The 11,859-nt window shown below is 39.8% G+C and overlaps 1 protein-coding gene across 2 annotated transcripts in view; it reads left to right on the top strand.

Annotated features, from left to right (window-relative positions):
* Positions 1-9,540, top strand: part of LOC123976106 (ephrin type-A receptor 7-like) — a 157,785-nt gene extending 148,245 nt beyond the window's left edge. Inside the window, exons 12-19 of one of the 2 annotated variants that reach the window (XM_046057944.1) lie at positions 1,842-1,903; positions 2,474-2,590; positions 3,012-3,098; positions 3,541-3,693; positions 6,037-6,227; positions 6,323-6,487; positions 7,033-7,195; positions 7,365-9,540. In XM_046057944.1, coding sequence (XP_045913900.1) covers positions 1,842-1,903; positions 2,474-2,590; positions 3,012-3,098; positions 3,541-3,693; positions 6,037-6,227; positions 6,323-6,487; positions 7,033-7,147 — 890 coding nt within the window. In that variant the 3' untranslated portion in view covers positions 7,148-7,195; positions 7,365-9,540. Of the gene's footprint in view, positions 1-1,841; positions 1,904-2,473; positions 2,591-3,011; positions 3,099-3,540; positions 3,694-6,036; positions 6,228-6,322; positions 6,488-7,032 lie in introns of both variants that reach the window. The other variant, XM_046057943.1, reaches the window with a different exon arrangement.
* The last annotated feature ends 2,319 nt before the right edge of the window (positions 9,541-11,859 follow it).

Raw genomic sequence — 11,859 nt, forward strand, 5'->3', positions numbered from 1 at the left:
AAAGTTGCTCTTCTATCAGCTTGAATCAGTTGGCCCATTCTCCTCTGACCTCTAGCATCAACAAGGCATTTTCGCCCACAGGACTGCCGCATACTGGATGTTTTTCCCTTTTCACACCATTCTTTGTAAACCCTAGAAATGGTTGTGCGTGAAAATCCCAGTAACTGAGCAGATTGTGAAATACTCAGACCGGCCCGTCTGGCACCAACAACCATGCCACGCTCAAAATTGCTTAAATCACCTTTCTTTCCCATTCTGACATTCAGTTTGGAGTTCAGGAGATTGTCTTGACCAGGACCACACCCCTAAATGCATTGAAGCAACTGCCATGTGATTGGTTGATTAGATAATTGCATTAATGAGAAATTGAACAGGTGTTCCTAATAATCCTTTAGGTGAGTGTATATCTCCACTTGACTGAATATATAGGCCAATCTCTATAAACACAAAACAGAAATACTGCAAGATCGGCACCCTTTTACTTGTATTTAAATTACTCCACTGAGACCTTTTGTCATGAAAGTCGTCTTGTTTCTGGATCCTAGGCACCTTTACCAAGGCCATGATGATATTTGTCCTCCATATCCTTTCCTACAAGAATATGTAATAGTTTTCCCCCTCAACAAGTGGATATTTCAGTTTTCATCAGCTGCTCTGGCAACCTGATTGAGTTCATAGACCAGAGAGAGACATATAGTTCAAAGAGACAGTTTTGCAACACACGTCTGAAACAGTAGAGTACAGTAAAGTTCAAGGATTTGCTTTTCAATATGTATTCAAATCATGACTTACAAGTGTATATGACTTTGTATGAATTTGAGTCTGTGAGGCAGCAGACAGCACTTAACTACTCAATGCCCCTCTTTCTCTTTTCTCAGTTTGTATTCATTCCCCCCTTTGCATTTCTGTCAGGATTTGCAAACTTATGTAACATCCTCTACAATACAATGTTTTTAGCAAGCCAACCACATGACAAAAATAATTATTTTTTCAACTAGGTCCTTCTTTCTAGTTATATGTATTTGTCATTCCAGTCGTGTGCAACCCACCAACACACAGTTAAACCACTGATTCACTCACCAACTCGCATTAATTACATGATGGCTGGCACATTTCGGTAGTGTCTCTGTGCTGACTCACAGTTCCCGAGTGTTGTTGCTAACCTTTTCAAATAGCTTCCTGAAAGCCCAGTAATACTGGCAAACCATGAAATGTGAATATTACAATGCCAAGTTATCAATTTTGTAATATGCCTGCAATAACTGTCAGGACTATCTTCCTATTTGTATTTTTAGATCTCAAGTTGTTTACATATCTATTAAGGTTTATTTTACTGTCTCAACTTTCCATAATCCACTCCTCCTCCCTTTTCGTCCCCTCTCTCCTCCAACTGCTGCAGTCTTATTTTCCTCCTCTGTGCACTTCATAGCCCTGCTGGATTCCTGCCATCTGTGCCTGGCCATAGTCTGTATGTGTGTGAGCATGTATGCGTTAGTTGTGCATGTGTGCAGTGTATATAAACGTGCATACCTGGACTGTGTTGCCTTTTGTGTATACTCGTGCACAGACTGTGTGTGTGTGTGTGTTTGAGGGTCGTTAAACTTGCTGAGACAGCCAGGGCAGCACACAGGTTCTGCTGGCTTCACCACAGTTCACTGGGTGAGGAATGGCTTTGCACAATGCCTGCCGTGCTGCCAAGTGGACTAGACTCACTTTATTCTCCCCCTCCCTGTCTCTGTCTCTATTACCTCTCTCACTTCATTTTTTTCCCCTCTCTCAATTTTACCCCAGTGTCACTTATTCATATACTCTACTGTCTTGCTCTGTTTGTCTTTCTCCAGGTAACACCATGATGATCATAGTGGAGACCATGTCTAATGGAGCCTTAGATTCCTTCCTAAGGGTACGTTTTTGTGTGTGTGTGTGTAATTAGTATGTTTATTTTAAATATATATGCAGAAATGTTTGCTAATTGTCTAACTACTTATAAGAAATGATCTTCTGTCTTTGAGCTGCTTCACAAACAAGGCATTTTGTTCTAATAATCCTGAATTCATTATTATTATAGTGCAGTCCTAGGGCAGCATTACTTGTACATATTACAGTAATAAGGAAAACGTAGCATAATTAACCACACAAATGGAGTGTTTCTGCTTAAAGATGCTGTAAGCTTCTGTAAACTGTTATTGTGCCCCTCTACTCTGTGAACCACTGCGGTGTGGTTTATAATGATATGAATTAATGGCCTGTTTGTTTTTGTTCTCCAAATAAAGGGATTCAGCTCAGTGAGCACAACAGTGCACTGTAGTAACAGATGTTGCCTTTTTTTGGATCACTACATACATACTATATACACTCACCTTATTTTCTCTCCCTCCCCTTTCCTCTCTTCTTTCCTTTCCTTTTACATCCACCCCCCCTCCCCCTCCCCCCATCTCCCTCCTTCCTTCCCTTTTGCCTCCAATAACCTCAGAAACATGAGGGCCAGTTGAGTGTAATGCAGCTGATGGATATGCTGACTGGGGTGGCATCAGGGATGAAGTACCTCACTGAAATGGGCTTTGTCCACAAACGGCTGGCCGCGCACAAGGTAAGGGAGCAGGTGGGAGGAGGTGATAGTGGAGTGTGTGTAGGGTGATGTATGTCTCAAGCGGTGGCGAGCTTTCACAGGTGGGTTGCAGAATACAATTTGTCCTTGACTGCAAATATCTTTGATAATCCTGTGGGTTTTTTATTTGAGTGATACGTAAAGCTGAAAATTATGAGACATACTGTCAAAACCGTTTTGTCGGGTTTCACTGCGTGGCATTTTCCTAAAAAAGCCTGTCTGTCAAACTGCAGATGTAGTGGTCACGTTGCAGAAAATGAAGAACAGAAACATTTGTTCTTGTAGACAATGAATTGTCCCTGGGGCGATAAGAGCTTTGCCTACCAGGGCGGTGAGCTCTCATACAGAGATGGTTTCCCCTTCCCCTTCACCAATGCTAATCAGTTTGTTTTCCCAATCTCAGGTGCTGGTTAACTCCAACCTGGGCTGCAAGGTATCTGGCTTCAGACCTCTTCAGGAAGACAAGATAGAGGCAATCTACACCACACTGGTAAGAAAAGGAAGAAAACCGTGGTGGAAACGTATGTGCGTGCTGCAGCGAGGAGTTCAACTTTAATGCATATATTAAATTCTGTATTTTACATTCTACTTTCCCAATTAATGACCCTCAAAGTGGCACAAAGCCTGTTGGTAGGAGGTTCACACATGTATGGGGTGATATTTTTAATGAGCCTTGGACCAAATGAGAGCCAACACATCATGTCAGGATCAGCGGAGGTCATATAATTAAGCCGTCAGAGGCAAAAAAAAAAGGAAATATTTCCCTGGATATTTTTGTGTATCCACTCAAGGTGAACCCACTCCTCTAAAGATTCTTTTGATCTACTGAAAATATGTTCAAAAGCTTTTCAAAGAGAATATTAAGCTTTACTTTTGTGAACTCTCCACACCCTTTTCGCTCCACGTTTTACCTTGCCTGCTCTCCCCTGCAGCATGGAGGGAAGAGTGTGGTGCTGTGGACCGCTCCGGAGGCCATCCAGTACCATCGCTTCTCCTCGGCCTCAGATGTCTGGAGCTTTGGCATTGTCATGTGGGAGGTCATGTCCTATGGAGAGAGACCCTACTGGGATATGGGCAATCAGGATGTAAGTGAGTGAGTGAGTGCGAGAGTGAGTGAGAGCGAGAGTGAGAGAGAGAGAAAAGGAGTGAGATAAAAGGGTGCTTTCCATTAATCTCAGCCATTTACATTATAGTCCTGCCTCCATTGTTTTAATATAATATCTGCACTTAACCAGTCTCCCTCTCTCTTTCACCTCCCTCTATCAATGAACTCTGTATCCATGCCCAGCTTGGATCTTATTAAAAGAAAGCCAAGAAGCCACAGTACCTCTGAAAGCTTTTGCAGGGTCTAAGTCCCCCTCTTTAAGTCTGCATCAGCTCCATGACCAATCCTGTTTTCTCTTAAGGATCCACTGACCCCCTTCTAGTGGCCTTTGCCTGTCCCAGAGTGCCATCCTGCTCTTTAAAGTGTTTAAAATCCCTCTGGAAAAATTCATTTTCTTAAAAGAAATGTAAAGCGCTTGCTATTTGAGGGTTGAAGAGATTGTCCACTTGATAGGGCCCTGCCGCTTGTCACTAGCAACCTATACTTCCCAAATCAATGTGGCTGCTCTGTTTTGCTGTTGCCTACCTCTTTGTCATTCAGAAACAAAAAGGTTGTTTTTAATTGTACTTTTTGAAGTAAATTGGAAGAATGATGCAAGTCTGCCGAAGAGACAAGGGAGAGCAGATTATTCTTTGACTATTTTTCTTTTTAATGAAGCACAAAGCATTGCAAAGTGTGAGGAGATAGTGATCATTTTAACAATCATTATCATTCATTAAGTCCGAAAGCTTAATCACGCTAATGCCCTTACTTACTACTATTACTGTCATCATGAAATAATGCCTACATTATGCAGGCAGGTGCATAGTTAAAAAGCAACGCATTATTAGCATGTTCCTTTTTTGAATGTCCAAGAATAGCTAGCTTTTTAGAACCCTTTTTTTTCTCTGGTGTCCTTTCACAAAGCAGGAGAAAGTTTCTTCTTAGCCTGGTTCATATTATCAAACTTTCCAATTGAGAGGGCAAAGGTCAAGCTTGTAGAACGCCAAGGATATTAATCCACTTTAAATTGATACATTATATCATAACGGAATTGTTGGTGGACCTGTCCACCTGTGATCCATCATGACCTTTACCTACCGACTTTGATTAAATGGAAAATGTCAAATGCTGAAAAGCATTTTATGAATGCTCTTTAGTGAGATAGGAGCTTAAGGGGCTGAGAGGATGGAGGAGTGGGGTGGTGGGTGGGCAGGTAGAGAGAAGAGAGTGTTCTAGGAAATAATGCCGTCATTTTTGTGATTATGCTTTGGCTTTTTTTCCTCCTTTCAGGAGATTGTATTTCTAAAGAGTGATTCAGGTGGAGGACATATCACATGTCCCCAGATATATTGAGAGGAAATATCTTGTGAGGTGTCCTGGTGAATGGGGAAAACATTAGTTTGATGGAAGAACATTGAAAGTCTGGAGTTATGCTTTCATGCTCCGCTATTTGAGGACAGTGAGGTTTTGTTCACAGAGCTAGATGAAAAATACTGAGCTGAGATGAATCTATATATGATATAAAATATCACTAAATATTTAGTTGCTTATCTTTTGGAGTTTGTCAGGTACGAGACAACACTGGCTCTTATAGTCTGTTTGTTTCATCTCTGTAATTTCTCTTTTATTTCAAACATGTCCGATTTGTTTTTTTAAATTCACAGGCATACAACATACTGTATTATATGAAATTAAAATATCGTGAGAGTTTTCAGCTGATAGTAGCCCTACTATTCTGATAACCCATCAAATATCCTGTGAAGTGACACTAAGAGAAATTGAATTTCCTGTTAAATGACCTTTCAATCAACAGAAAAGTCAGTCAGTCATGATGGATTTTGCATTGTTCAGTTTTTGCAGGGATACCTTCTCTTTCAGATAAAACCTTTGTATCTGTTGTGTGGTTCTAGTTTTCATAGTAGTATTTAGTAATGACATGACTGCAGATTTGTATTCAGCTCATATTGTTTAGGTTATAGGCAATATCTCTGTGAAATTTTGTTTGTTTTGCTGTTGGGGCTGGCTCATAAGGTGACCTTAAAGGATGCTGCCGCAAAATAAGTTCAATTACCGAAAAGAAAAACAATGCAGTGCAACATTGTAGGTGGTGTAATTTGTGACAAGGGAAAATGAAAGCACCAGCACTTTTCTACTCTTATTTATCCGAGTAGGACCTATACTGCCCAAAGGCAAAGTCCAACTTTTGTTAAGTAGGACAAAAGTTTTTATTAATTTTATTTCTTTTCACATTTCTATTCACTTCCTGTTCTATCAGTCACAACACTAATTCTAAATGTTCTAACCTGATATAATTGTTTTCTTTCTTATGCATGTCTTGTAGGTGATCAAGGCCATCGAGGATGGTTTCAGGCTGCCGGCTCCTGTAAACTGCCCTCCACATCTCCATCAACTGATGCTGGACTGTTGGCAGAAGGAGAGGACAGAGAGGCCCAGCTTCAGCCAGATCCACTCAGCCCTCAGCAAGAGCATTCGCTCTCCCGATGGCATTGGTTCCTCCACACTGGCACGCAGGTAATGTCTGGTAATGGACATAAACGGATGGCTGTTTAAACTCATTTCTTCAAATTCCCATCTCCACACAATCAACTCTATTTCTTCTCCTCTAGAACCCTGAGTTCATCCATTACGCTAGCAGAGAGGCCGCTTCCCTCCTTCCCATCTTTTAACTCAGTGGGAGAGTGGTTGGATGCAGTGGACATGGGCCGATACAAGGACAACTTTACTGCCGCCGGATACTGCTACTTAGAATCTGTGGCACGAATGACTGTACAGTGAGTGGCTTTATACAACTCTGTCTCTGTGACCTTTCATTTGCTGTTTTAGAGAGGGGGGTGCTACCTGAGATAATAAGAGAACAGATCATTAAAAAATGCATGAATAAATAAATGACATAATTGGTGACATTTTTTGGTTTTAGAGTGTGAACAGAGAAAAACAAGAAATATGACACCTCCTTGGGCTTTAGGAAATTATAATGGCCATTGTTAAAAAAAAAGACTGAGTTGGCGGATTAATCGATAATGCAAATAATTTGTTGCAGCCCTAAACTAAGATGAATATATAATGGGAGCAAACCTTAAAGGGGTGTTTAGTCATGAATCTTTCATGTTATTTAGAAATACTTGAAACCAAGTTTTCAAGGGTGTATAAAACAGAAAAAACGTGGTTCTAATAGTCATATGATCACGCTGATCATATGATTATTAGAAACACGTTTTTTTTCACGGTCATGGAGTCACTCACCCCAGCTAACATACATGGCAATGATTGTTTCTTTTTTTATTAATCTTGGTATACATTACATCTGTGTCCACAGAGATGTACTGAGCCTTGGCGTCACTTCCCTTGAGCACCAGAAGCTGATACTGGCTGCCATCCAGACCCTAAGAGCCCAGGTCATCCAGATGCATGGCCGCGGTGTGCAGGTCTAACAAACAGGTCCACACACCTAGTCTCACACTGCTGCGGCAGACCCACAGGTATGTGCAGATGGATGATAGGGTGGAGAAGGGGAGCGAGAGAGCGCTCTTCCAAACTGAAGGAAAGACGAGCAGATCTTTCTAACTGCACTCCTATCTACTCCTCCTTCCCACACTTCCTCATGCCTTCCTTCATTCCTTCCTTCCTTTTTCCTGTGAATCCCCTCAGAGACGAGCAGTGTTCCTGTCACGACAGGGGGATAAGCAGAGGAGTGATGTCACGTGACTTTTTTTGTGACCTCTATCTGCACTTTGACCTTCAATAACTGTGTCATCTCCATCTCACTGGTTTTGGATCAGTGCTTAAAGACAAATGAAATATTGTCTGTAGCAAGACTGGCTCAATCTAAAGCTGACCTCTGAGCTGTTGGAGGGGCACAGACGTACTACGCCGCAAACACACCGGTTATGTACTCATGCTCAGAAGGACATTTACATTTTGGGTGGAATTTCCCTTTACCACAACCCCGATTCACTAAAAACAATATACCATCAAAGGCAGAAACTATTTCACTGGCCTTGGATCAAATCACCATCAGCTCAGAACTGCAACAGCTGATTTCCCATCAAAGAGGAATTGATTTACTACAAGAACACACAATCATATCATTGTAAGTCAAAGCTGATCTGAAATCAGGTAAAGGAACATTTCTGAAGATTAAACATGGCTAGAATGTAAGCTACAGGAAGACTGTAGTGGCCCATGTCAAGGGTCCAGTGAGCCTGAGGTTAGAACAACTGGATCAAGCTTCAACAAAGGCCAAAAGAACAGGGCTAAGTATACAATATAGTCCTACATATAGTATGCTGATTGGATGAATAGAACTACAGTAAGTTATGGGTGATAATATACTGTACTGTCAGGAACATCAGCCTATCCACTTACAACTGGGTTTTTTTTCTCTTTGGGGCTTCTGATGGTTAAACAAAAGCTGCAGGATGCAATTGTAAAGCGAAAAGTTGAATACGTGTTTGATTGTTCATTACTTTGTCTGTTTCGCTACTCTCAGTTGTATTTTCTTTCTTCCTTTCTCTTCTCTATGCTTTGAAGTTGTTTTCTTTGTGCATTTAAAACATTATTTTCCCTTCAGCCTGTTGGATGTCATTTCGGTAACACAATCCTCCTCTCCAAAGCCTCTCTCACTAACATGTTTAATACTCCATACAGAGCATTGGCCAACTCTGGAAGCTGGCCTGATTCAGATATTTATCCATATTTATTTATGTTTACAGACTGTGACATAAACCTCTCCAGAATACAAAAAAGAAGTTAGGAAGGTTTATTTAACTTATAGTATTTAAAAATGTTAAGCAAAGCAGTTGTCTCCTCTTTGTTTCTATTTTGTTGATTTATTATGATTGTGAGTTTATACCTGAGCAAATTAGTTGTTTTGCACACAGGAAGTGAGAGGAACACTGGATTTTACTGTCAGCACACAGTATCTGTGTATTCTTGAACACTGGATTTGGTACAGATAATTTTAGGTCAACTATCATTTGATTTGCTGTATACATTACAGTGTATGTTGCAGTATGGTTACAGTATTACAGAATGTCATACAGACTTTTTTCTTTCTAGCTGTTGGAATATCATGTTTAATTTTATGTGTGCTGTTAATATCATGCTCTGCCATACTATGTTATCCCCCCCCCCCCCCGATAACTCCCAGAATCCTCTCTGTACAGTGATCTGCCCCTCGCCTTTTCTGTCCTATTTCAATATGAGACTTGAAAGAAGAAGTTTATTGGGGCATTATTTGATTATCATACAGTTTCACAATAGAAGGTACAAGCATTTTTGACTGGAATATTGTAACCGGTTTGTATTTGGTACAAATAAGTTTTTCGTTCTTTCTCCTTGTACTCTCTTTTCTCTGTAAACATTTTGTCAAATTAAATAAACTCATATGTCGTTATAGATGTTATCACACACATGTTAACATATCTGAGGATACACTCTGGTGGTCCTTTTGACACACACACACACACACACACACACAGTCGGTAACACATAACAAAACTGGACCTCGTCACCACGATGAATGAAAATTTGTTCCCCCTCCCTGTTACTGTGACCGTTACAATATATGTTTAATACTGTAAATATGTATTTGAAAATGCTAAATCTATTTTTATAATTTGTTTGAAAAACAATGTGTTGAATATAATATCTGCTCACTGTGTAAGGGTTTTATTTGTTCAAAGTTAGGGCCATAGCCAAGAAACTCTGGTGTTTGGAATATAAAACTGAAAAAAGTTTCTTTTTTTGTTTGTTTTTTGATGATTTTTACCTGTAAAATCTGATGGCTGTTGCAATATTGAAACGTGTTATTAAAAAATCTCCAATACAAGCAAATGTTTTTTTTCTCCTTGTGTACTATTGAGATTGGATGTAAACCCTCAAATTAAATCCCCATGTTATTGCCTGACTGATGCTGGATTTTTTTAAGGCTGATAACGATATTTTGAAAGTTTTAAAAATCCAATAACAAAAACAATTTCAGGATGTATTAGTATCCTAAACATTTCAAATTACACTTTTCATTTTTTATCTTTCCTAACGTAAAATGTACTGTGTAACTGAAAAGGGTCCATTCACCCAAATTACAAAACAGAGTTTCTCACTTGGCAGATTATTCTGGTTTAAAACATGGTTTTGCAAATGTTTTATGAGGAAGGAAATGGATCCCACATATTTGTGAGACCTCAAGGATGGAAACACAAATGTGTTTTGGACATTGGTTTATGGAACCTTTAATTTGTCCAGGTTTTGAGATATAATGGTGTGACTTCACCTTAATACAACGGAAGAGAAAGGAATTAATTTGTGATGGTGGTGCTAAAAGAATTGGAAATTTACATTTTCTTTTTGAAATTCAACAGCAAAGTCTCTTTCCAAAAACAGTTCCTTGGATCTACTGAGTTCACAATAACCTAAATTATAAACTCCCAATTATCTGTCTACCCTTTAACTTCACTTCTAGTGCAAAGAAATGAACCAACGGCCTTTAGAGCTCACTTGTTCCTCTAACCTTAAGGCTGCCTGGCCCTCTCATACTTATCTAAGTGGTTATGTCATGTATCCACTTACAACCGAATCCAACTTACGGTTACCTCTCCTGCCTACTTCTGTGGTTCATGGTTTTCTCTTACACTCTTATTAAGTCTCTCTCTCCGGCACTGAGGTTATATTACTTACTGCTTTATTACAGCCACCTTTAGAGCTGCACTGAGTGTATGGTAAATTATTGTAAATGCAAATTAACTTTGTGTGGGATCGCTGTGGGCAACTGTGTGGGCGGGTTGAAGTGTGTGTGCTGGTACGTGCGTCTGTGCCTGCCCACATGGGTCAGTGTGTGTGCATAATATTGTGTTTATGTGCATTTTTGTGTGTGAAGATACTGTATGCGTGTTGACCGTCCATGGGCATACATTTGAGAATGAGATCTTTTTATTTGTCTGGTACAGTTGCTGCAGCAATCCATACTTTTTATATTACTGTCTTATTAGAATTGAGGATTGGAGTTTGAGACTTAATGAGTTTCATCTCTGAGCCATTGCCGGCTGCAGCTTTCTAAACCTCCCACGCAATCAAACATCACCTCCTTCAGATGCTGCTTAGCAGACCCCAGCATTTGAACTCCCGCTGCAGCAACACTGGATGTAGATAATTCATTATCGGAGGCTTCTCGTAGATTTCTTGCTTGCATTCACGATGCAATGTGATGAGGAAAACACTAAAAAGCCGATTCACACGTCAGGCTCATCAAGATTCTGTCCAAGAGACTGAACCTCCCTAGTGTAACTGCATTAATTTAGGACAAACAAAACCTTTATTTTTACTACCTAACCAGCCATTCTTTGCATCCTTCTGTATTTGGGACATCAAATATAAAAATAAATTAAAAATATAGCCGTAAAAATATTTTACCAGTTCTAATCTACATAATAGAAATTATGAAATCCTAATAGCCTTGACACTTGACTCCTGCCTGCTCTGGGTCATGAGCCACCTTAGCAGCTGCACACGTGCTAAATGAGCCGAATAGTGTGCCTAATCAACTGCTATCTGCCTCCTATTCCTTTGTGGTACAATATAATAAATGCAAACATCATATCCACAGTAACTCGCAGTGGCGAGGGGCTTTTGTGTTTGGTAGGTATTTTATCAGGCTTCTCACGGTTTGAGCACAAATCTTCAATCAGATCTGCCTGTTTATTCACTGTAAATGAGACTGGGACAGGGGGACGGGCAGGGATTCTTCCAGGAGATTAAAGCAAATCATGTTTCAAAGTGCAAAATATAGATTTTTGTACCTGAAATCCATCGTTTTCTCAAAATCAAGACTACACTCAAGGCATGTTTAAAAGAACTTAGAATATACTACATATGGTGCAGCTCCTGTAGGTGTAAGTAATTCATCAAGAAGTAGATTTTCTTTCTGATTTTAAATTAAATCTTTCTTTTCGGACTGTTGCTCAGACAAAAAGGAGACATTTGAAGAGGTCACCTAGAGCTCTAGGAAATTATTTTTCCTTTTCATCAAATTGAAAAAACGACTTATAAACGATTTATTGATAGTGAAAATAATTAGCTGCAGCCTTAATTTGCAGGTTCCAGCTTATAAAACCCAAGCATTTATTTGATTTGTTTTATAATATCA

The sequence above is a fragment of the Micropterus dolomieu genome, linkage group LG09 (assembly GCF_021292245.1).
Source record: "Micropterus dolomieu isolate WLL.071019.BEF.003 ecotype Adirondacks linkage group LG09, ASM2129224v1, whole genome shotgun sequence".
NCBI lineage: Eukaryota > Metazoa > Chordata > Actinopteri > Centrarchiformes > Centrarchidae > Micropterus > Micropterus dolomieu.